Below are 24,705 nucleotides of genomic sequence, written 5' to 3' on the forward strand. Positions count from 1 at the left end.
CTCTGGAGATCCAGCACTACGGACAGGAGCCCTTGGTGAGCATTTCCCATATAATTAACGCCCCTGGGAAGTGTGACAACCACTGTTTACCTGCAAGGGCTTTGTGGCCAAAGCACCATGGTGAAATCACAAAGCAAAGATATCCTATGACTTGAAGACCAGAAGAAGACCAGAACAGCACACCAGCACTGCCAGGAGCTTAAAGGAGGTGCATGCAGTGCTCAGTCCACGTGTGCTGTGGAGATATTTCTCCCTGGGACAATGCTGCGGGTAAGCCTCTGTGTCCCCTGCACAAACCCACCTGTGCTGTAGGACATCTTCCCTTGGGGAAGACCATACTGATCCTCTGAAAACCAGGGTCAGCAATGAGGAGCAGGACAGACAAGGAGGTCTGTCCTGGAGGTGGAGCAGGTACCTGGTCCCACTGCTCCTCCAGATGCTGGAGGACATGGCAGTGGCAAGTGGGTGGACATGCCAGGCTTGTGGTGGCCTGGTGTGGTCGGGAGAGCCTGTGCATGCCCAGTGAGGACAGTAGGGATGTACCCAACAGGACTGAGGCTGTCCTGCACCCCCTGTCCTGTCTGCAGCTTGTGAAAGCAGGCAAGACCCTCTCTGTCCCTGTCCCCAAACCAGAGGGTATGGAGATGATGCTGAAGCAGCAGACAGTGTTCTCAGCCTGACGATGCTGAAGTCACAGGAGGCAAATCTCAGTGTGCAAGACTAGCTGGCACTCAAGTGGGTCACAGCTGCAAGACTCTCCCTGTATAAGTGTAAGAGCAAGCACTGCTGCGTTTATTACTTATCCCTCCCAACCCAGTAAGAATTAAAAGGGAAAACCAAATCATTTCAGCCTAAAAATCTGCCCAACACTCCACAGGCTGCAGAGCAGAGGGGAGCAGACCCTGGGTTTTAAACACCTCCTGCTGTCATGCTACCGATAACTGGATGCAGGCTTGCGTACCACATCTGCCGGAGCATGCAGGGACACAGAGCCCTTCCTACCCATGCAGCTCCCTTCCCATGGCACATTGGGAGGTGCAAGGGCTTGGTCCTTCAGGGAGGGTGGCTTGGGGGCTCATTTTAAGAGTCCAGTGTAAAACCTAGGGGCTGTTTCTTCTTTTAAGGGCCAGACCTACTAATGGGAAAGGCCAGCTGATAACAACAGTGGATGGGGTTGGGATGTACATATAAGTGTGCTGGTAAGAGCAAGCAATGGGATGCAGATCCCTTCCTCTGGCCAAAAAAGTGAAAGGCCTCCACGGGTTGTGCTGAGCAGGGAAATTCTTTGTGCTGCTCGGCTTTGTGAGAGTTTAATTAACAGTGCCCTGAAGGGGAAGAGGGAAAAAGAGCTCACCAGGCAGTGGGGGCCTTCTCTACACCTAGAAGACAGGCTGGCGGCACGGCATGCCTATTGGGGGTTGTGCTTTATCGAGCATTGATGCTCCCACAAAGCTGCTGTTGTCCATCTCCTGATGGAAATGCTCACAAGCCCTTGTACTGTGGTGCCCATTGTCTGCAGGCAGGCTGGAGACTTATGGCCTCCTCCCTCATTTAGGCACATCCAGGAATCCCTCCGGAGGGATGGTGGCCAAAAGCAAGGCCAAGGGGATGCAAGTGGAGCCAGAGAGAACACACGGATGTTTCTAGCCAGAACAGTGAAATGCCATTGGAAATGCCCATCCTAAAGCACAAAGTGATAGTGTGAAATGCCTCAGCTGGCCCATATCAGTGATGGTCAGGGTGCAACTACCTTGTCCCACAGACACTGGGCACTGCTACTACACCCACTCCACCACTCCCAGGTGAGAGCTGGCCCTTTGCTTCCATTCTCATCCCTAGATGATCTGAAAAGAAGCAGTGTCATGACTGCAGGAACGACACAAGTCAGGAGCCCGTTCTCACACTGAGCTGACCTCAGTGCTCACGTTGAGAGCTGCATCTCAGCTCCCCCAGCACCAACAACTCACTTCTCAATGCAAACACCACCCTGAGGCCATGAGGTGCTCACCAAACACAGAAAACAGAGCAATTCCTTCTCCTGCCTGATGATGGAAGTGCCGTCTCATACCACCAAGTGACACATAAATTCAGCTGAAGCCAACAGAAGTTACAGGCACTCAGCATCTTGCAGGATCATGGTAGTAGCTCAGAAGCTACATAGCACATGAACAAGGTCATTTTCCAGCCTGTGGATGCTGTACCCATGACTGCTGACATAAGGAGTAGTAATTGGCCCAATAGTAGAGTAATTCAGTGAGAGCCATGACCTGGAGGAAGCCTGTCATGCTGTGAGCAGGCTGGGCATCTGCAGCAAAATGAAGCAAAATGGAAACTAATGCGGAAAGCAAGAAGAGAGGCTTTCCACAGACCTCCCCTCTCCTCCTATGGTGCTTCACGTCAATAAACAGCACCAGTTCTCATCCTCATCTGGTGCCAACCCTGCAGAAAGCACCACTCAACCTGGTGGGTAAGGGCTCACCTTCAGCTTGTGCTCGTGCTCCTTGTTGACCCGGGACAGCAACTGGGCTTTCCTTCTGTTGAGGGCATCAATGAGGGCATCACACTGGGCCACCAGGCAGGCCTCGAACTCCACACTGTTCTCCTGTGGGTCAGAGCAGAGCATCACAACCCTGGACACATCTCCATTTCAGCTGGGAAACCTGATTTTTTACTATGATACCACATGGGCCATTTCTACATGTGCTGCTGCACCACTGCAACTCATAAATCCACAGCATTAGCATGTGGGATGCTTACACCCTTGGCTCACAGCAAATGTGGTGGGAGCAGGTGGGGAACAGGTCTGGTCTGTCCTGCCACACCCTTGGATCTACCCATGGCAGAGACTGGGGTCTCGCTGCTCCCTCCATGACACAGGCAGCTTTGGGAGGAGCAGTTTTTGGGAGGGTGCAGGGGAGTAATATGAAAACTCAGGGGTGAGCCCCTTTGGGATAGCACCCACCAAATAAAGGTGAGGAGATGGGACAGGACTGCAGAGAGCAACTCATCCTGGTGGGAAGGGGCTGACTGTTTCCCAGCCAGGAGATACAGTACCTGGATTTGCTGCACCATGTTGCGGAGCTGGACCAGGAACTCTTTTGCTTCCTTGGCTCTGTCTGACAACCCATTCAGGGCTTGGGAAAGCTGGCTCTGCAGGGAGAAGAAAGAGCGAGGTTATTGCCATATCCTAGACTCATCCTCATGCTGGAGAACCTGATATGTGTGTGATTTGGGCTGGGGATAGACTAAAGCTCAGCACTGCCTTCCTGGGGTGTGCAGCCTTCAGCAACCCACCAAGATGTTCTTCTGTCCTTGCTGCCCTGCGTGTAAGGAGAGGAAAAGGCCGGTTAGCCATCATCATGGATGCCCTGGGTTTGGGAAGCAGATATTCACCTCCTCCACGGGCTTCCCTGAGTGATCAGGGACAACCCACATCCATCCAGGGTCTAAAAGTGAGCTAGTCACTACCTCCTCTGGATCTGTGCTCTCCAGGGAGCCAGACACCAAAACCCCTGTAGGATCTGACCCATGTTTGCTGCAGGTGATCAGCAGAAAGGCTCAGGTCAGGTTACCCGAATCAGACTGAAAATCTCCCTGAAAGGTAAAGCTGGTTTCTCCATTGCCAAGCAAAATACTTCTCCCTCCTCCTCCTGTGCTAGGGATGGGAGCACACACCCACAGCCTGCTCTTGCCTGTGCTGAGCTGAGCAGGAATCTTCCCCTCTTGCTGTGATTTCAGTTAAGAGTTGATCACCCATGACAATTTACCTCTCAGAGGGATTTTGCCTCTTTTGTGGGCTGCAAATTGCCCGTGAACACCACACAGGTTTTAAGGTGTGATCTTTCTTTGTGGCAGACACAGAAGGGAGCCCAAATCTCCAAAAACCTAATGTGTCATCTCTCCTGTGATCGGGATGTTGGCATCAGGCTGGCACCTGCCTTGTGCCATGCTCCCCTGGATGCCAGCATGGAGAGAGGGAGAAGGTGAGATGGGAGAGAGGAGTAAAGGGAGTGATGGTACAGAAGGGATGCAAGGTCACCAGTGCGCGGTGCCTGCTGAGATGGTGCTGGGCTGAAATTGAGAAGGAGAGGCATTGCTATCAGAGACACAAGGTAGCAAATGAATGGCAACCATTCAATGGCCCAGGAAATGACCTTACTGCTGCTTCCCCAAGAGATGTTAATACAACCCTAGTGATTTCTGAAATTCCTGTGTAATTTATTGTGCCCAATCATTAGGATGCAGAGCTAATCAGCAAATGCATCTCTAATAAAAATGGGATTACTAAATCAACTCAGTAGGTCTCTCTATCTCTCCTCCTTCCCCTCCCTAAGCCAAAGCTGGAGGAGAGCTGAGGCCAGAGCCCAAACTGCTCCCCCAGTGGCAGCCCCATGCACCCCAGGGACCACCCAGCCCTGCCTCATCCTCTCCACTGCATCCACGTGAAAGCCTCCATCACCCTGCCCCATGCTTGCCCTCTGCAGCCACACATGGCTCCAGCCCTCCCAGATTCAGGAAGATGTCTTACACCCAGCAAGGTGGTATGCTGAGAACTGCAGGGTCCTGGCCTTCGGCAACACGGGCAATTGAGAGAAAATCAGCAGGACTTTGTTATGTTTACAAGCTCCTCATTGAAACTGCAGCATGCTGAGGTTTTTTCCTTTAAGAAAGTCTTTGGAAGGCTTTTTGTTTTCCTACCAATAGACATCCCAGAAAGGGGATCTTTATATCAAAATAACTCTTTGAGTCTTTCCTCACGGGCATGCATTTAAAACGTGCTCTTGAAATCTAGTAAGAGCTCTGTGGTGCCAGTGCGCACTGCCCACATGTAGCTCCTTCACTCTGAACTCTCCCAACCTCACAGCACAATGTCTTCCATGGCACAACAAGCTTTGAGCCTGTCCACAAAATGATGGCCCATCACCTTCAGAGCATCTCTCCCTGTGGTCTTACAGTGCATCCCACTCCTCAGCTCAGCCCTTCCCTCTGCTCAAGGTGCTCTCAATGCCACCAGTGCCTGCAGGTGGGGGGCATGAACTACTCAGGAAACTGTATCTTCTCCATAATTGTAAGGTTGGTGAGGTGCACAGCGGACACCCTGCCCCGTGCCTTGTCCCCAGCACGGAGAATGGGATGCCCAGCTCACAGTGATGTGCTAGCATTGCCTGAGCAGACCTGGTGTTCCCATACATAGGGTTCTCACCGGACATAGGAGCTCTAAGGGTTGTTTTTTCATCAGCATGAGCTTTGTGCTGATCTCCAGGAAGGGTCCCCATCATGACAAGACTCTCCCGGAGTTCAGACATGTTCCTGGACACATCCCCTTTGAAACAAACATCTGCCCAGCTCTCCTGCTGCATCCCTGCTGCTTATGGGAAGAGTCACCCCGCTGGGGACTCTGAGCTGCAAGCCATCACAGTCAGCCCATTAAACAAGGTTAATTAATGCTATACGACAGTGGAGTGCGCATGGGAATGTGTGCAGGGACTCACGGGCATGCCTGAATGTATTCATTAAGGGCAGTGCTGCAGGCGCAGTGACAATGTGATTCATAACCATATGCCACAGAAAAACAAAGCCCTTCTGGTTTCTGTTATTATGTTAATAAGTCAGAGGCTGCAGAGCGAAATTAAATGACTGATTGGGTTTGTAAATTCTACAGGTACCTCCAATGACCCCTGGAGCAAACCCAAGCTTTAATGCAGTCTGTCACCTCGGAGAAGGATTTAATCACCAGACACAGAAGGCAGAATCACAGGTTCTGCAGGATCTATATGGAAGGAGTAGGAGACGGACACTCAGGAGGAGTCCTCCATCTGGGAGCAGGGGGTCAGAAGGACCTCAGACCTTGTCTTCTGTAGGTGCTCTACCAGCTGTCAGGAAGCAAGATGCTGTTAATGTTTCTGACACACACTGGAGGGATTTCCCCTCCCTGTGAAAAGCTGGAACGTTGCGCTTCGCATCTCCATGTGGAAACAAAATCATTGGTGCTTCTTGGGGGGGGAACCCAGTTCTGGGGACCACCGTCCCCTCACAGCACAGGGGATGGTGGATGGAGACCTGTTGTCCTTCAGTGTGCAGCGAGCCAGCCAGCCCACATGTGCTGGACTGGAGCAGAATCCCACCACAAGCTAGCACAGGCAGAAGAATTAATGAGTGTGAAATGAAGAAAAATCCCATTTAATGGCTCTTAAAATCAAGTGAATTTGTTCTTTGCGGAAAGCTGGCCTCTTTTTCAATGCTCTTGTTTCAAGGCAGTATGAAGAGACCTCTGTAACTCACATTAACATTAATGGGAGCTAAGCATTTAAATCTGTCCCCAGAGCACTTAGGAGAGAATCCATCCCTTCTTTGTGCCCACTAATAGCTCTGTAACCCTCCTTCCCAGGCAGGCTGACAAAGGGATTTCTGTCACTCTTTGATTCTCCCTTGTCCCAGAGCACGGATGAGCACAGTTGGGCAGAAGGCTGGTGGCTCAGAAGGGCTGAGCGGGCTCCAAGAAACAGAGAAAAGCACCATTTTAAATGCCGCATCATTTCTCAGACAGAGCTGATCTGGTTCTCCTGCTGTGTAACACAGCTGCCAGCAATGGAGCTCCTCCAGGTTTACCTTGAGGTGAGGAGGTAGATGGGCTTGTTATTTTAGGAGGCACTGGGTCCTGCTTGGCATTGGAGTCACAAAGCCAGCTCTGTGTGACAGCTCCATCTGGCATACCGAGAAAAGCCCGAAGTTAGCTAGTGCTGGCCACCATCAAGAGCAAGGAACAGTTGCTCCCATTTCAAACCTCCACTTGCTTTCACGCTCTGACACTAGACAAGATGGAGTAGTCAGGAGAGACACCATTCTCCTGCTCTGCTCAGCAGAGAGGAGGGCTCCTCTGCAAGCCAAACATAATTGCTAGCCCAGGTCACACAGCCAGCTGGAAGCCCTGCTCTGAGCTCTGTCCCCAGCCAGCAAGGGCTGCATCCATATGGAATCCTAGAATGGTTTGGGCTGGAAAGGCCCTTAAAGCTCATCCAGTTCCACCCCTCTGCCACAGGCAGGGACACCTTCCACTAGACCAGGCTGCTCCAAGCCCCGTCCAACCTGGCCTTGAACACTGCCGGGATGGGGCAGCCACAGCTTCCCTGGGCAACGTGGGCCAGCGCCTCAGCACCCTCACAGGGAAGAGCTTCCGCCTAATATCTAATCTAAATCTGCTCTCTGGGAGTTTAAAGCCATTCCCCCTTGTCCTGTTCCTATATGTCCTTGTAAAAAGTCCCTCTCCAGCTTTCTTCTAGGACCCTTAAGGCATTGGAGGGCAAGTTTGTGTGTGATAGGGAAAGGTCACAAATTCAAACAAGATCAAGAAAGGACATATCTGTTCAACCCCAGTGCAACACCTTCTGTATAATGGTAGCCTTCCACCCTCCAGCAGTTCACAGGAACCTCCTGAGATTGGCATGGCTTTCAGTAGCCTGTGTAAGCCTCCTTGAATTTCTTTTCCACAGATCTGTCCTGTCTCATTATGGACTAACATAAGCTTCAAGACCAGAGAATGGCCACGAGGGTAAGGGGGCTAAACCACCTCCTGTATGAAGATAGGCTGAGAAAGTTGGGGCTGTTCAGCCTGGAGAAGAGAAGGCTGTGTGGAGACCTCATAGCAGCCTTCCAGTACCTGAAGGGGGCCTACAAGGATACTGGAGAGGGACTCTTCATTATGGATTGTAGCGACAGGACAAGGGGTAATGGGTTCAAACTTGGGCAGAGGAGAGCTATTTAGATATAAAGAAGTTCTTCCCTGTGAGGGTGGTGAGGCACTGGCACAGGGTGCCCGGAGAAACTGTGGCTGCCCCATCCCGGCAGTGTTCAAGGCCAGGTTGGATGGGGCTTGGAGCAACCTGGTCTAGTGGAAGGTGTCCCTGCAAACGGCAGGGGAGTTGGAACTGGATGCTCTTAAGGTCCTTTCCAACCCAAACCATTCTGTGATTCTATGATCATCCGGAAAGTCCTGTAACAAGGAGTTCACAGCTTAAGCGTGTGCCCTGTAAGAGCTACTTTCTCTGGGTGGTGCAAACTCTGCCTGATTCAAAGGCCACCTGCCCCCAAGATTTCAGATGTCTGCACCTCCTCAATAGTCACAGATGTGCTAGGTGCTGTCCCTCACCCCAAGACAGAAAACTCAGCCCAAAATTCTCCTGGCATTACACTGACAGCCCAGTACCTGCTCTGATACCCCAAATGTTGCAACCAGCCCATTTCTTCTCTCCTTCCAACCAAGTAATCTCACAGCCAGTTCCTCTGCTGGAGCATCCATAGGAGGCAAAAGAGAAGAGGAATAAGCCACAGCAAGAAAAGCTGCTGCTCCCAGCTGTTCTGCTTGTACCCTCAAAATGATGAGGAGCTGTCACAGATGCTGAAGTCCTGTGCTTCTTTCTTTTAATTAAAGCATAAGACCTACAGCCTTTAAATCTTGAGGCAAGCTTACTGTATGTGATGCCTGACTAATTAAAATGGGATGTTTAATTAAAACTTGCATTCGGTCAGGAAGTTGATGAAGCTAAACTGTTACTAATTGGCTTTTGGCTCCAGTCACGAGAGCCTGACTTTCGGAGACAGCGCTTCCCAGGGAGAGGATGCAGGAGTTCTGTCTGGAGCTGCAGCCCGGGCTGAACCTGCCCTTGAGACCGGAGCCTGCACCACAGGGTGAGGGGAGACCAGAGCAGACGGGGCCATGGCCGGGGGTCCTGCAGGAGCTGGCTCTCCTGGGAGATGGGCGACTGTGGAGCTGGCTGTGCCCTGTGCCACGGAGCAGCCTAGGAGCCACCACAGGGAGCCTCCTTCCTGAGCCTGCTCCCGGCCATCATCAGTGCCCACATGAACTCATGTCCTCATCCCTGTCCTCGTTCTTCCTTTGCCCACCTGACATCACCCACTCGCTCCTGCTGGGCCTGCTCTGAGGACGAGCAAAGCCGGAGCATCTTTGCTGCTAAGAACTGTAACTGAGCCAAGGCAGGCGACAGGAGCAGAGCATGGGTCTGAATGACCCCTCCTCAAACACTGCACCACCGCTGCTGCCCATTTGACATGGGTCCAGGTCAGCTTCTTCTGGCTTCCCATGAGAAGGATGTGCTCTCAGCCTGACATCAAGTAACACACATAAAGGCGCATAAAGTACCAGGCGGAAGAGCCTACGCTTGTCAGCAGGACACACACACAGGGCCAGTTGGTGAGCAAAGTTCCTGGTGTGAACTGCGGGCTAGAAACGAGCCCTTAGGAACGGCTCCTGCTCCCCTGCTGCAGACAGTGGGGGAAGCAAGGGATGGGAAGGCGGCGATCGCTCCCGCTGCGTATGGGGGCTTTGGTTCTCCTTCACTGCGGTGATGCCGGGGAAACCGGGGTCTGCAGCAGGAGGGTGAAATGTAAACTGGTAAATGGAGCAGCCCTGGGAGAGGAGCTGCACGTGGGGAGCATGTGCCCGAGGGCAGCTGGGGTCTGCAAAGCAGATGATCTCTGCACGAGCGAGGCAGGCCGCTCTCTGGGCTGGCATCTGCAGAGCAGATGATCTCTGGGGCAGACTTTACTGATATCGGAGTTAATTCCAGGGCCTGAGGAGGGGCCCCTGCATCTTTGGAAGAGGCAGAGTTCCCACTGCACGCGCTACTATTAATCATAGACCCCGGGGGATCCTGCTGGGGGAAGCACACAGCCCTTTGCCACTGCAGCACAGGGAAAACCCCAGGCAGAACCTGAGGAGGGAGGACACCCGAGGTGGGGACACTTTCGGGTGTCTCCCCTCTGCAGTGGTGACATCCACGTACAGCTCCAAAAGGATCCCCATCCCTGGCTGGATCATGGGTGAGTTACAGGCTTCTCAATGCACACAGAGAGATGTGGTGGGTTTGGGATGCTCAAGGGTCCAGCCCAGCAGAGCTGTATTGGCCTGTGAGGAGCACAGGCTGTGCTCCTTTCTCTCATCTGCCATCCTTTCCCCCAGTCCCCATGCAGCAGCACAGCAGACTCACATGTGTCACCCGAAGCTGGCAGCAGGAAGCCTTGCTCCAGAAGGGACTGTGGATCAGGCCGGCATGGAGGCAGCGGAGAATTCAGCTGGGAAAAAGACTCATGTCCTCTGTGCCAGGCAGCCAGGCTGTCTGCAGCCTTCCAAGACCTGAAGGGGATGATGCAGTGGGTTTTGCCCCTCGCCGAGTCCCAGAGCTGGGCTGCTGCCTGGCAGTTGGTTGGATTCTGTTAAAGCCACTTAGTTTTTGGTAGCACTGATAACAACAGCGAAGCTGTTCTGGGTGCTGCAGAAATCACTGCCAGTCTTGGGAGTGCCAGATTTGAGGCCTTATCAGCTCAGCCTAGGTTGTTCTTATTCCCATCCAGCCCAAGTCATTCCTTATCAAGGTGAAATCGCACATGTGGACTCCTGCAATAAGGACCGGCCGCAGGGTTATGGGAGTTTGTGGGGTCTGGGGAGGTCTGGGCATGGCAGGGTCCCCAGGAGTAGCACCAGGGATGTCCCCGTGAAGGACAAGCCCTGAGGGCTTAGGTTGGATGCTGCCTGTCCCACTGAGGCACTGTGCTGACCTAACCAGCCCCTTCGGTACGCAGCTAAGCCTATGTCTGCACCATTCCAGGGCCAAGCCCTGTGTCTGTGGGATTGGTTGCTTCCTTGGGATCACCATCCTACCACATCATCTCCCCTGTGCTCCCTATGATGACTGCAAGAGCCAGCCAGGAGCTGAAACCCCCAGTACTGATGTGCTGTCACTTGGGTGCACAGATGGCCCCGGCCACTGGCTTTGTTCACGCAAACACAAGGGCAGTGTATTTCCTCAGCAGGCAGAACTGATTTAAAGGCTCCAGCCTGGCAATAAAACAAGGATATGTTCTTTTCAAGCATGACCTTGCTAAAACCCTTTCATTGCCCCCCATGTGGCTATGGGATTTGCTTGCCCTGGGCAGGCAAACTGCTCTGCCTTTGCCCAGCCTTGCTGTGGGCAATGCTGAATTCATGCTGAGTTTCTTGTGCGTTTCATCGAGCCTGCTCTCAGTGACACCCTGCAGCAGCAGTGGCAATGTCCCTCAGTCCATCCGTACTGGCACAGTGACTTGCCCAGCCCAGCTCACGGCCCGCCTGCCCAGAGCCCCTCACCTGCACACGTGGCAGAAAGGGACGGGGGTCTATGCCCTGACCGGCCCCAGCCTTCTGAGAGGGGTCCTCTCTGAGAGGAGGCTCGTGATGTTTTGAAAATGACCTGCTGTGATTTGGCCCAAGCCCTGGAACCGCACATGAGCCCGCACTGGGGACACTGCTGGAAACAAGAGATTTAGGGTCAAAACATCAATTATTGTCTTTGCGTGGACTTTCCTGCATGCAAAAGAATAACTCTGGCCCCCAGCCTCCTTGCTAGGAGCAGCGTGTGTGACAGCCTAGCTGGGACGCCCAGCTAGTGCCTAGCTGGGGGCACGGGTCACTCAGACAGCAGAGCATTTTGTTCCTGCTGTGAATCCTTGTACTCACCTGAACCTGCTGCTCCCCATTCGCAGACCTTCTGTGGCCAGCACAGATGGTGCTTTGCAGCCTGCGGTGGTTTCTTAGCAGACTTTGTGAGAATCCTGTACAAGGAGGAGGGCCTGATCCCCAGTTTCCAGCATCCCTGCACTTTAACCCCACTTCTTCAAGGGGCAAACAATCAGGCCCGCAAAAGTCTCCAGCAGAAGACAGAGCTGCCAAATAGCCAGAGACAGAACAAGCCAGAGGCTTGCTTCCGAAAACATGGGGACACCAGCTGAAGTTACTGGATACCCCTGGAGCTGCAGTGACCTCCTGTGTCTGCAGCACCGCTGTGGGATCAACCCTGGTTTAGCTCAGCCCCCTGGAAGAGGGCAGACCTAGGATGATTCCTGGCAACATGATGAAGGCCAGCTTTGCACGCAGGGACACTCGCTGTGGATCAGTTCATGTGTGGCAACTTGCTGGGCTGCCCCCGGTTGTTGGCCTAAGCAAATGTAAGAGGTATGCAGTGTCCTGGGTTGCTCCTTGCTGGCAGTTCCTTGTCCTGAGCTGCTCCTTGCTGGCAGTTCCTTGCTGTGAGGATGTGTTGAAGATGCTCTGTCCTTGCTTTGATCCAGGATATAGTCCTTGCTTTGATTTTCAGAGAGAAGAAATGCAAGCATCTAGTAATAGCCCCTTGATATTGTCCAATTAATTCCTGGTTTGCTTCATTAACACTCAACAACAAATCACATCAGCTTTGCATTGGGAAAACCTAACACACACTTCCCTTTGAAATCACAAACAGAGCTGCCAGCTCTATTACGGGGATGCCAAGAAAAGCACAAGCTAAGCAAGGGTCTCTTGCTTGCCCACAGGTACACAGAGGGGCAAACAAGGTGATGGCGAGAAACTATTTGGAAAAGGCCAGATACCGAGGACTGATCTGCACAGATCTGGAGAGTGAGCTGATGCTGAGCTCCACTCTGTCCATGTTTCAGGAGAGCCACTTTGGACTCGCCCTCGCCTGGTCCTGCTTCAGCTGCACTGCATTAGGCAGCGTGCTGCTGGAGTGCACCCTCCAGGCCGTGTCCCTGGGAGAAGTCCAGGTCCTGCTGCAGCTCTGCACACGGGCATCCTCAGGCCAGGAGTACTGCGCATACATGGTGCAGCTGCGCTGCAGGCTGCTGCTCTGAGCCGAGCAGGTTCCGCATCCTGCTCTGTGCGGCAGTCTCCCCTGGAGTCTTGTAGCCAAGATGACACTGATGGAGTCTGGCTGCTGCTGGGATCTGAACCCTGGCAAGAAGGCCATGAACTTTGCTGGTGGCTGGTTTATGCACACAACGGTACAACAAATTCCTCCCCAACATCCCTCATGGGGCAGCCCAGGGCACTCAAAGCAGCAAGAAACTCAGCCCCAGCACTAAAGCCTGTGGCTCGCTGAGAACCAAATGGGATCCTCAGGACACATCTCTTTCCATCTGGAAATTTGCAGACCTGGGGGCAGAATTTTGCACAGGCTGGACCACACATTTGTACCTAGCGCTCCTTTTCCTTCCCTCAGAACAGGCTGGAGAGGGTCCACAGAAGGGCCACAAAGGCAATCTGGGACTGGGAAATTGTGTGAGGAAAGGCTGAGAGAGCTGAGCTTCTTCAGCCTGGAGAAAAGAAGGCTCAGGGAGACCTGATCACTGTGGAATCATAGAAAGAATAGCTAGGGCTGGAAAGGACCTCAAGATCATCCAGTTCCAACCCCCCTGCCATGGGCAGGGACACCTCACACCAAACCATCCCACCCAAGGCTTCGTCCAACCTGGCCTTGAACACTGCCAGGGATGGAGCACTCACAACCTCCCTGGGCAACCCATTCCAGTGCCTCACCACCCTAACAGGAAAGAATTTCCTCCTTATATCCAATCTAAACTTCCCCTGTTTCAAATCAACCAGGTTGGAAATGACTTTTAAGACCATCAAATCCAACCATTGCCCCAGCACTGCCAAGGCCACCACAAAACCATGTCACTGAGGGCCTCATCTGCACGGTTTTTGGACGCTTCCAGGGATGGTGATCCCACCACTGCCCTGTGCAGCCTGTTCCGATGCCTGAGCACCTTCTCTGTGAACAAATGTTTCCTAATATCCAACCTAAACCTCCCTGGTGCAGCTTGAGGCTGTTTCCTCTTGTCCTGTCCCTTGTTACCTGGGAGACCAATCCCCACCTCACTACAACCTCCTTTCAGGTAGTTGTAGAGAGTGAGGAGGTCCCACTGTGTCCCAGTATTTAAAGTGTGCCTACAAAGAAGACAGAGACTCCCTTTTTACAAGGAAAAGATGAGGGGTGATGGACACAAGTTACTCCTGGGGAGATTCCGACTGGACACAAGAGGAAGATTTTTCACAGTGAGAACAACCAGCCATTGGGATAATCTCCTTGGGGAAAGGGTGGATTCCCCAACACTGGACTCTTCAAAGATTCAGCAGAACAGAGTGCCGAGACATCTAGTCTAAGTTGTGCTTTGCCTAGAAAGGTTGGACCAGATGATCCTTGGTGTCCCGTCCAACCTGGTATCTATAATTCAACATCACTTATCTACCAGCGCTGTGGAGATCCTCCCATAGTCAAGGTACACCTCCCAGGTACCCAGGCACGAGGTGTAAGCTAAAGGAGTGCTCTTAGGCTGAGGAGACATGCAGATGTTATAGATACAAACACCAAAGTAACACGTGCCAGCAACAAAAGTACATGGGTTGTAATGAGGCTGATGGGAGAAAGCTAGAAAAGGCATAGTGAAGATCCTGGTGCAAGTCAGTCCATGCAGAGCTACAGCAGCACACAGCTCCCTTTAACGACTGTCCTGAGCCATGTCTTGAGGAGTGCAATCGTAATGCTGGTCGATTACCACTCGTGACCCTGCTGGGAGCACAGTGATCTATAGTTGCTGTCATGCAGCTGGTGGCATTTCCAAACCACCCTGGAAGCACAGGGCTCATTTGCTGTGTGTCAGTGCTGTTATGATTTGAGAGATGAATGAGGCTGGCGAGAGGCAGCAGACAGTTTGCAGTTGAGCAATGACTCCTCCAGGCTCCCTCCTCTGCATGGCACGGTCCAGCAGCAGCATGCAGTGTCCTGAGAGGGTGGAAATGCGTGTAGCTCTCTGGGACCAGCACTTACAGTCATGTCCCTGAGCAGACAGGCTGGTTCTTTGCTAGAAGTACAATTTACAGGCAGAATAAGCACACAATTCCACCTACGCTCTTCTCTGGAGAAGCTGGGAACACACTATCTTGCACACACTCTCCCTGTATTTGTGAGAAAAGGAGGTTTAAGCATCCTTTGCTGTTCCCCAGCCCTCAAGAGGGCTGAGTGCTGGAGCACACCCCTGGGTAATGGAGGGCAGCCATGAGGGGACTGTCACTGCAGGCACGGGGGCTGTTACACTGGCTCTGACCCCATGGCAGACAGTGCCTGGGCCATGCCCTGCTCCTCCTGGGCTGCCACTGGCTGCGGTCTGGATCCCGTTTCCCCTGTGACTGGAGGAGCCAGGCGGGACAGCACCCACCCCTCTGCCTGCACCCCTCCGCCCTGGGTGCCTCCTCTCATCTGCAGAGGGGCATTCCCACAGGCACGGCTTCCGCCAGGCTCCCCTGCTTCCGACTGCAGCTGCAGCTAGCACAGGGGCAGGGAAATGAACTGAGCAGAGCTGAATCCCATTAGAGAGATCCGGAAACAAGAGAGGAGATGGGAATGTGTCCAGGTTTCTGAGAGCTCTGTGTGCCCTTGTGCCAAGAGAGGAGAATCACAGATGAGGAGGACAGCATGTCCGGTCCTGCTTACGGATGCTTTGGCCAAGCCATGGTGTCAGAAATCTGCAGGTGAGAGCTGAGCACGACACGGTGCAGCACAGCTTAGCATCGTGCCACAGTCCCTTTAGCACGCCTGGTGCTTGGGCTGACTGGACTGGGTGCAGCTCTATGCTACACGGGCTGTGCCTGGAGAAACCTCTTGAGTGGCACCAGAGAGATGCACTGTGTCCTCCTGCTTGAGATGAGCAGACTGGGGCTGAGCCTGACTGGCGGAGGTCTTCCCTGAGAGTATGAGTATAGCTGTCAATCTCCTAACATCACTGGGGCTGCCTGCTGGAAACAGGCACATCCTGGCCCCACCAAGAGATTTCCTTTCTGTAGGCATGACAAAGGCCAGGACACATTGCAGACAGACTACTAGGAAAAAATACCCAGAAGACAAGTATGTGCTGAAGGAAAACTGCAGAAATTTGGCTTCTTGATGTGCTAGGAAGTAAGATGCATGTTACCCCGAGTTGCTGCTAATACTGCTTTTCTTTGCTACCCTTACCAACGGAGAACCAGCCCTGAATGAGCATCCAGGAGGGAAACAGAGAATGTCTTACTGACACAGAGTTACCCACCAATCTGCTGCGCAGCTCTTAAGGAAGTCAGTGCACGGCAAATACTGAGAGTAATAATGCTCAGCAGTGCAAGGTAATCAAGGCAACTGATCTAGTTATAATCAGCCTCAGCAAGCACGGAGTTCAGCTTCTGGTGGAGTACTCTGCAGGTCAGAAGGAACTGGCTCATCAAGCAAGATCTTCCTCACCTCAGGCAGCCTCTGAAATAGCGTTATTATTGTTTTTAAAAAGTAACAAAATCATTGCACAGCCTTAATTAGAGAGACTGGCAGCGAATAGAACCAGGCACTGCATTTCCTGAGAAGGCGCTTAGCAGCTAATCTCTTCGACAGCTGATCCCTCCTTAAATCGCTGCTCCTTGTGGCATTTTCCCTTCAGTCTGAATAAGCCTCCAAGCCCTGGCTTCTCCTTTGCATGGTGCAGAAGACAGAAGGGAACAGGTATTAAGCACTCAACTTGTATCCTGAGCTCCTGGGGCAGCTCCAAGTGAAGTCCCAAGCACTGTCCTCTGAGATGCAGTGGTCATGTCTCTAGGTCATCCCTCCAGCAGCCTCCCAGTCAGTGAAGTGGCACACACAAGACATCCCAAGCAGACAGCTCCAGGGATCATCCCTGGGCACATTAGAGAGGGAGCTGCCTCTATAAGGGATCTGGAATTAAACAAAGGGCAGTGGAGGAGAATGAACAAGAAGGACTTAGACCTGTTGGAGCAAACCCAGAGGAGGCCAGGAAGATGCTCAGAGGGCTGGAGCACCTCTGCTATGGAGACAGGCTGAGAGAGCTGGGCTTGTTCAGCCTGGTGGCCCAAGATGTAATGTGTTGAAAATCACCAGAGCTGTGCCCCATACTGAGACAAACCTCTCAGATTCTGGTCTACATTTTCCTGGCAAGATCCTCTCATTATTTTTCTTGCAATTCCTTTAATCTATCTGTGCATTGTGAAAATATCCAGCAAACTGTCCATTTCCTACAGGTCAGATTCAAGTTTGCTGACAGAGTGATCAGGATAGAGGTTTGGGTTTGGTATCTCTCACAGTGAAGGAAAGGCAACCTGCTGCTGTCTACCTAGGAACACCTCCTAGGCCAACGATTCACTTGACCTCCCTTCTCCTTCGGGACATTTTTCTCCATGCTGCATGGAAAAACATGTAAGCAAAGATCCAGATTATGATCTCATGGGCCAAGATCTGTGTCCTGTATAGAATACAGGTACTGTGGATGCACAAGCATGCAAAGAAAACCAGATCATAAGCCTGCAGGCAAAGCTGCCAGGGGATCAGCACACACTTCTTGGGGTACAGTTAGCACAGGAGCACACAGATGCCTATTCACTTGTGTGCAAGCACCGAGCATCTTCCTCTACACAGTCACCCAGGCAGTGCATGTGGTCCGGGCATCACCCAATACCCAGGAAGGTGCACACTGCAGATCTTACACTTTCTGCCTTCAAATTATGCTCCATCTGCCTTCAGTCCAATTACTGCCTGCACACTCAGCCTGCTTCTGTGGTTACTCACACTTTAGCTCTTCCATCCCATTATTGCATTAAGTCTGTAAATCTGATTACTTCATTTGGAGTTAAATTTAAACCTGATTAACTGCAAAAACAATGATTTTTACCAGTCTGGTAAACCAGGACACAGTCCTGGCCCAAACACAGGAGAAAGCAGGTTGAAAGCCCTATGGGGCAATTCCTCTTTCTGGAGTGAGTGCATTGACAATCCTTTTGTCTTGTCCTACAGCCTTTAATAACCATCTGTGTGTTGTAGTCTGGCACAGTCATAAACAGGCTTGACAGCTAGCCAGCATCTTGACTTTGCTTCTGACATTTAACTGCCTAGAAATGTAAACTGCATTGCACCCTTCAGCTCTGGGCTATACCCACTGAAGCACTAAGGCAGAGGAATACACTCAATCACTGCAATCAGCCAGCATTCAATGCACTCACTGGGGCTAGCACGAGAACAACAGCAACTCATCGCCCCCATCACTGGTGATCATGAAATTCAACCACAGAGGGAGCTCAATGAAACTGCCTTCCTACTGAACATAGTCCTGATATGGCATCCAGAAGGCCTGGCATCCAAGCCCTGCTCTACCAGAGGTGGCCAGCATGATGCTGGGGAAGTCCACTTCTCCCATCTCCTGCCAGTGTAGACCAGAAAGCTCTGGGGCAGCTGGGTGGGTGGGCACTCAGCCTAAGGAAGCCTCATGTGCTTCAGACAAAGGTAAAAGCACAACTTTCAAACAACAGCAGCACACAAGCAGACACCAAACAGGTCACACAGCCTTAGCATCCTCGTGGCTCTGCATGTTGTCAGTCCTGTGTAAGTATCTCACCGGCCATCTGAGCTGAACTGGCAATACACTGTGGCTTTCAGAGATGGTGCCTTAGCAGCAGCTTCTCATTTCACAGCCCTTTGCTTCTTTGGCTGCTGACCAAAACTGAGATTTTACAGAACATCAGCATGCACTCATGGACTTAGCTGAGGGGAGTTTTTCAAAGGCACAGATGGGAGATGGCATCTCATTCCCTTTGGCTATCAACACACAGGCCTCCCCTTCAACAGGAAGAAGTATGTATATCCCCCAAGTACCTCCACTGGGGACTGGGATGCAGGGCTGCATCATGGCCTTACGAACAGCCCATCTGCTGGTATTTCCTAATGAATCCCTGATGCTGCAGCCTGAGGATGGGCTGGTGTACCCAAAAGTTTGCCTGCCTTTCCCAACTGAATTAGTGTAACAAAAGGTATCTCCTCTCCCAAGGTGCCTCTTATCTTGGGAACATCCAAAGTCCTACACAACTACAAGAGCGTTGCTTTTCTGTGTATGTTCCTTCTGGCTATTTGCTCTTAACCATCTGCCCCTGCAAAAAGCAGTCTGGCATGTGCTGAAGCGCTGAAAGGGTTGCACCTTAAAGGTCCCTTCCAACCCAAACCATTCTATGACTGAATTACTACAGCCTGCTGTTGGTCTTTTCCATCATTGTCTCAAATCTAAATGCTCTCAGCCTTAGGACATCTTTCCCAGTCTGATACTCCCTGATGGGATACTGGCTAATAGCTGTTGAAGGATATGGTATTGGGGTCATTCCTTCAAATACAAAGCCTGCAGCAGCCCATTGTCGGCTTGAAGACTGTCACAGTCCCTCTCTCCAACCTCCTCTTCTCCCCTCTGTGCATGCCCATGCCCTGCAGTCACTCCATCTGCTCTCCCTGCATGCTACAAATGTGGTTTGCAACTGCATCGATGCCAGAGTGTCCCACACTGTCACCGTACTCCAACTGAGGCTGTGCCAGCATGAATTTCCTCCACATGCAGCTCACATCACCCTTTTGGAGTGCTTCTTGTGCTCTCCTCGGAGGTCTTTAACTGAGTGCTCTGTGTGCCGGACTTGACCAAATAATTGCTGGGCGTTACCATCTCTTCAGGCAAATACAGCCCAGAGTACACAGAAAAGCCCTCTCTCCCTGCTTTTCTGACATATTTTAAAGAGAATGTGGGTTCTTTGTTCCTGTTTTTCTCTATATGTTGCTCTTGGTTCGTGCTTTAAAGCATGTGTTTATTGGTGAGCACCTGATGAGCATAACATTAAAACAGTAAATCCCCCGAGAGGTTCTGCATAATGAGGATGCCCAGAGCCATCTGAAACACACTTTGGGGACCTGAGCCTTTCCAGCAGCTGTCCTGAGCTCTCCCTCACATCTCTAGGAAACAGCAGTGAGCTCCAGCTCTACCGCAACCCCCATGTGATGGCCAAACCACAGGCAATACCACTTGGAACAGCCATACTCTGTCACTGAAGTATATTCAAGGGAGCTAGAGCGGACATCACTGCAACACACTCGGCTGCAAGGTGTGAATGCCGCTCTCACTGTCACACCTGAGCCCCTGTGCAGCAGGGCAGCTCTCCTGGGCACAGCCAAACAGCCCATCTGACTTACCCAGCCTGGCTGTGCCAGCCAGTTTGTTCAGCAGAGACAGTACCTACGCTGGGAGATCATAGAATCATAGAATCATAGAATAGTTAGGGTTGGAAAGGACCTCAAGATCATCTAGTTCCAACCCCCCTGCCATGGACAGGGACACCTCACACTAAAAAGATCTCCGCTTTGTCACTGGCAGACATGACTTCACTAGCAATAGAACATCAGCAAATTATTACTGCTTTCAGTAGGATTGCTGGTGTCACACAGCAGCAGCAGAAGGGGAAAAACAAAATCAAGATCCATATGAACAGTCTTTCTGCTTCACTCCTTTCCTCTCCAGCAGCTGGATATCACCACTTTGGATGTTTGCTTTCAGCCATGAGCCTCTTGACTCCAGACAGCCCAGGCAAGAGATAAGTAGTATCTCTTGGCACTACCAAAGCTTTTCTCATGCCTCGTAAGTTACAAGGACTGTAGGCCTGGCATTACTTCTCCTGTCTCTTAAAAGAAGCAGAGGCCAGAGAGACTTGCCACAGGTTGAGCTTACTAAAGAAACCATCTTCTTCAGTTATTGTTGCTGCTTCTGGGCAGAAGGCTGGACGTGAGCTCTCTGAAGTCCCTTCTAACCTTAAGTTTTCTATGACCAAAGCTGTATTACTCAAAAAAGAGCTTTTGCCTGCTGTGAACATCTCTGCCTAAGCAGAGACGCTCCCAACCAGTCACCTAGTGGGGTTTCAGTGTGGGGACAAAGCAGCTCTTCAGCAGAGCAAGGCCACTGCCAACCCCTTGGGCTTCATGTAGTCCTACCTCTACATATGTGATTTCTCCAAGAGCAGTTCCTCTTTCTCCTTTGGGCAAAGGGGAGGCTCTGCAGGCACACACTGAGCTCCTGTTCATTTAAACCAAAGACTGTTGCCACTACTGCGCACAGGGGAGGGCTCTTTCTGCTCTCCAAAAAGAAAAACGAGGACAGATGCAGCAGAGATCAAAGGGCAGGTCCAAGGAGCAGGATTTCATATTTCCATTGATGCACCACTTTAGAAATACTTCTCATCACCATGGATACTGGAGCACTGGGAATGCAAGTCTCACTGAAGCAACAGCAGAGACACTCGGGTGGCTGCTGCCAGGAAAGCACTTAAAGCAGAGCGAGGAGGCTCAGATCTCACCTCAAGGGCAGGAAAAACACAGTTAATCCAGCCTTTCTCCTCTGTTAACTCCTTCCGCCAGACACTTGAGTCTGAGCAGCTACACCTGGATCCAAGCTTCCTAAGTTAGAAAGGGTTGGATTTGGGATTAATCCCAAAACGTGACAGCAACCAGACTGCATTTGGTGCTGCAGATACCCCAAAAGCCAGTCTGGATTATGGAGACTTCAAAACACGGAGAGAGCAGGATTTCCAGGGAAGGATGGATATGGAAAAGCATCTCATTCTTAGACTAAGAGTAAGCAGAAGTCCTGCTTCAGACAGGGAGCAGACTGTGTGTGTGCTAGATGCTCTGTCCCCATACCCGATGGGCACAAGGGGCATTTTGCAGGCCCCTCACCTTCGTCTGGCGGGGTGCTGGAGATGGTCTCAGGCAAGCAAACTCAGTAGTGCTGCAAACCCCAAGCTCCCTAGCAGCTTCCAGCAGTGAGATCAGGCTGGTTGTCATGTCTCCAGTAAGCTCAGGACACGCTCCCGTGGCTGCCGCACTTTGCTCCAGAGTCCACGAAACCAATCCCTTGGGACATGCCATGCTTTTTTACCTCTGGGGACACTGAGCAGAAACCAACCCTGGTACATGCATCAGCCCGAAGTCCTCAGGCCTCCCAGGCTGCGCAGAATATGCCACAGTGAAACCAATGGAGCAACTCTCTGTGTGTCCCATTTGCTCAAGAGCACTGGAAGGATTCCAAGAGGCAAAACCCCTTGATCCCTGGTCTCCCCACTTGCCCACTTGAAGGCCTATAATCCCTTTTGGAAGCAGTGCAACATGGCACAGCACAAGCAGCCAGTAGAAGTGGTTTAAAACCAGGTCCTCCAGGAAGGAGCCTACCAAAGCCAGCAAGGTGCCCAGAGAGAAGGCACAGGAAGGTGTGAATTTAGCAAGCGCCAAGATTGAAAACCTCTGAGGAATTCAACCTCCAGCTCTCCTAATGCAATCCAGGAACAAGCTCTTTGGAAACCCCACTCCTTCGAGTTCATATGATGTGTTTGAAGTGCCCACACTAAGATTTTCAAGGAAAATGAACCACAGAGAGAGGTGCAAAGAGAGACAAACGTACTTGAAGGCAGGATGAGAGTAGGAAGGGTGTAGGCAGAGGAGGGTGGGAGTCGTTATCGGAAGGCTAACCAAATGAACTGGATGGATTATGAAAAGAATGTAGACCCATTAATAAAAAAGGAGGAAAAATAAATCAATAATTCTAGAAGAGCTGAGATAGTGAGTGCTTTTAAGAAAATTATTCTTTAATAAGAAAGGACGTATGGCTAATTAGGAAGTAATGAAGAATTTATCAGTGAAAGAATGTGAGGAAGCGAGGGGGTTCCGTACCCAGAACTGAAGGAGATCCGAAACGCTGGAGCTGAGCAATACATCTTAGTGTCAGGAGAAAAGCAGTTAATGGACTCACTGAATCATTCATGGTTATTTATGAAGAAGAGAAGAACCCAGGAAATACCAAGGGATGGGAGGGGGAATAATTCACATTTACTTCAGTAATAGGTTGTGGTTTTTTCCACAGGAAGGAAGTGTTCCAAAGACCTTAAAAAAACCCAGCCTATGGAGAAAAGGTGCCATGGACACAGTAAATACCTCTAAAAGTCTCTAGAGAGTAATACTGTGCCTCAGTGTGGGGAGGACACACCTGGATATTGGACTCTCGCATCCCCTTTCAGCAAAGGCATCACCAGCAAGGCCAAGGCTCACTCGCAGGGAGCCCAAGCCTCTCCAGCTGTGTTGGAGGGCCTCAAGAAACTCGGCTTCTGCAAGGACTTCAGCTGTGTGGTTGGGATCCAAGTGCTGTGATTCTCTAAACACATAAATTAAAAATAATCATCTTCGTATCACCTCAGTCTCGCAATAAATAGCGATGCTTCCTTGCAGAGCTGAGGCTACCTGCTTTTTAAAAATACTCTGTAAGGAAGAGGTAGATTTATGTATTTATGCACATGCAAAATTGCCAGTGCAGCAAGTTGTTACATAAGCTTTTATAAAATACCTAACAATTGCATATAAATTTTCAGTGTCACATTCCACCAACCTCACACTGAAGGAGTGAATCGCTTCACGTTACCACAGTTATTCCCAATGGCAGGGACCACTCTGCATGAAGGAAGGAGGAAGACCCTGGCCTTAAATTACACACTTGACACACATTTGGGATATTGCTTGTATTCAGAGATCTCTTGGCTCCTTCAAACTGTAACTGCAAATCAACTTGGAGATGCCAAACCAAGTAAACTGTCTATTTAAACTAAATGACTGCAATATAATAAATATTGATTTTGTAAACATTTTGCTGAGGTTAAAAGCTTTTCACAGAGACAGTCATTAGGCACATAACTCTGCTCCCAATCCCTGCTATGCACAATTATTAATAGGTCATATATTATAGCAGAGTCTCAGGCAATCTAAATCAGCACAGCTCCCCTGAACTCAACACTGCAGCACATACTCTCGCCAGGTGATGATGTTGGTCCTGTAAGCTTCATTGTATTTAATTTAAATCAAATGTCTTTTGGGTCAAGTACAAGTGAAGTGGATGTTTTCTTAGATTCAGGAACCCTGCTATGATGTAAACTCTTTTGGAATGGCATAACACCTGGTGGCTGCATAAATACAAACTCTACTGGCATGTTTTTAAATTATTCTCATTTTACTGTTTATAACATACCAGGTGATGAAAACCACATCCACTAGAACAGAACTGTTCCATGACCTACCAGAAGACAAGACTCTGAATAAATCACATGGCCTGGTACCCTTCAGACAGCCTTGGTGAACTCTCTGCTGGAAACCACCAGTCTACATGCTGGGTGAGGAAAAACTCCAGCATCCCACCCTTCCAGACCCAGCCTCCTGATTAAATGTGAGCTCAACATGCTTGTTTTCTGGCTAGCAGCTTTCTTCTCATTTGACAACACGGAGTATTGCCTCCAGCTCAATGATAAAATCCCAAGAAGCCCTTGCAGGACTGGGGGATGATGAAGCCCTCAGACTTTTGCAACTGACACAGTCTTTATTGGGTGCTGGGAACAACCACTGCATGTGGTTCATATCACATGTCGAGTGCCAGACAGGTGCCATATCTGCAGCTGGGCGACCATATCTGCAGCTGGGCGACAGAGAATGAAGAAGGGACAAATCACTATGGTCAATGGCATTCGATGGCATGATTCACATAAGGCTTTAGCCATATCTTGAGATTACCAAATTCTGCACATTTTCATTCCAGACCCATCTGGCATCAAACTGCTCACAGAATGGTTTGAGTTGGAAGGGATCTTTAAAGACCATCTAGTAGAACCCCCCTACCACAGGCATCTTCAACTAGATCAGGTTGCTCAGAGCCCCGTCCAACCTGACCTTGAATCTTCCAAGGTGGGGCATCTACCACTTTCCTGGGCAACCTACGCCAGTGCATCACCACCCTCAGTGTAAAAGATTGCTTCCCTATATCTAGCCTAAATCTCCCCTCTTTTAGCTTAGTCCTAACACTACAGGCCCTACTAACAAATCTGTTCCTCCCTCTCAGACCTCTCTGGGGCCCCAGGCTGGTTTGCAAAACCCAAGACTTTTGGACCTGACACAACTCATGACAACTGTAATACTTCACAGTTTTAGTGAAGCCATTGTGGCATACGTCAGGAAGGGCTTT

At 50.9% G+C, this 24,705-nt stretch overlaps 1 protein-coding gene across 8 annotated transcripts in view; it reads right to left on the bottom strand.

Annotated features, from left to right (window-relative positions):
* The window catches only part of TRIM9 (tripartite motif containing 9), a 59,145-nt gene that overhangs the window by 22,854 nt on the left and 11,586 nt on the right, over window positions 1-24,705 (bottom strand). For all 8 annotated transcript variants that reach the window (XM_065685008.1, XM_065685013.1, XM_065685007.1 and 5 more), the window contains exons 2-3: window positions 3,055-3,150; window positions 2,480-2,602 (exon numbers count right to left, since the gene is read on the bottom strand). In XM_065685008.1, the coding sequence (XP_065541080.1) occupies window positions 2,480-2,602; window positions 3,055-3,150 (219 nt within the window). The remainder of the gene's footprint in view (window positions 1-2,479; window positions 2,603-3,054; window positions 3,151-24,705) is intronic.

The sequence above is a fragment of the Lathamus discolor genome, chromosome 6 (genome assembly GCF_037157495.1).
Source record: "Lathamus discolor isolate bLatDis1 chromosome 6, bLatDis1.hap1, whole genome shotgun sequence".
Classification (NCBI taxonomy): Eukaryota; Metazoa; Chordata; class Aves; order Psittaciformes; family Psittacidae; genus Lathamus; species Lathamus discolor.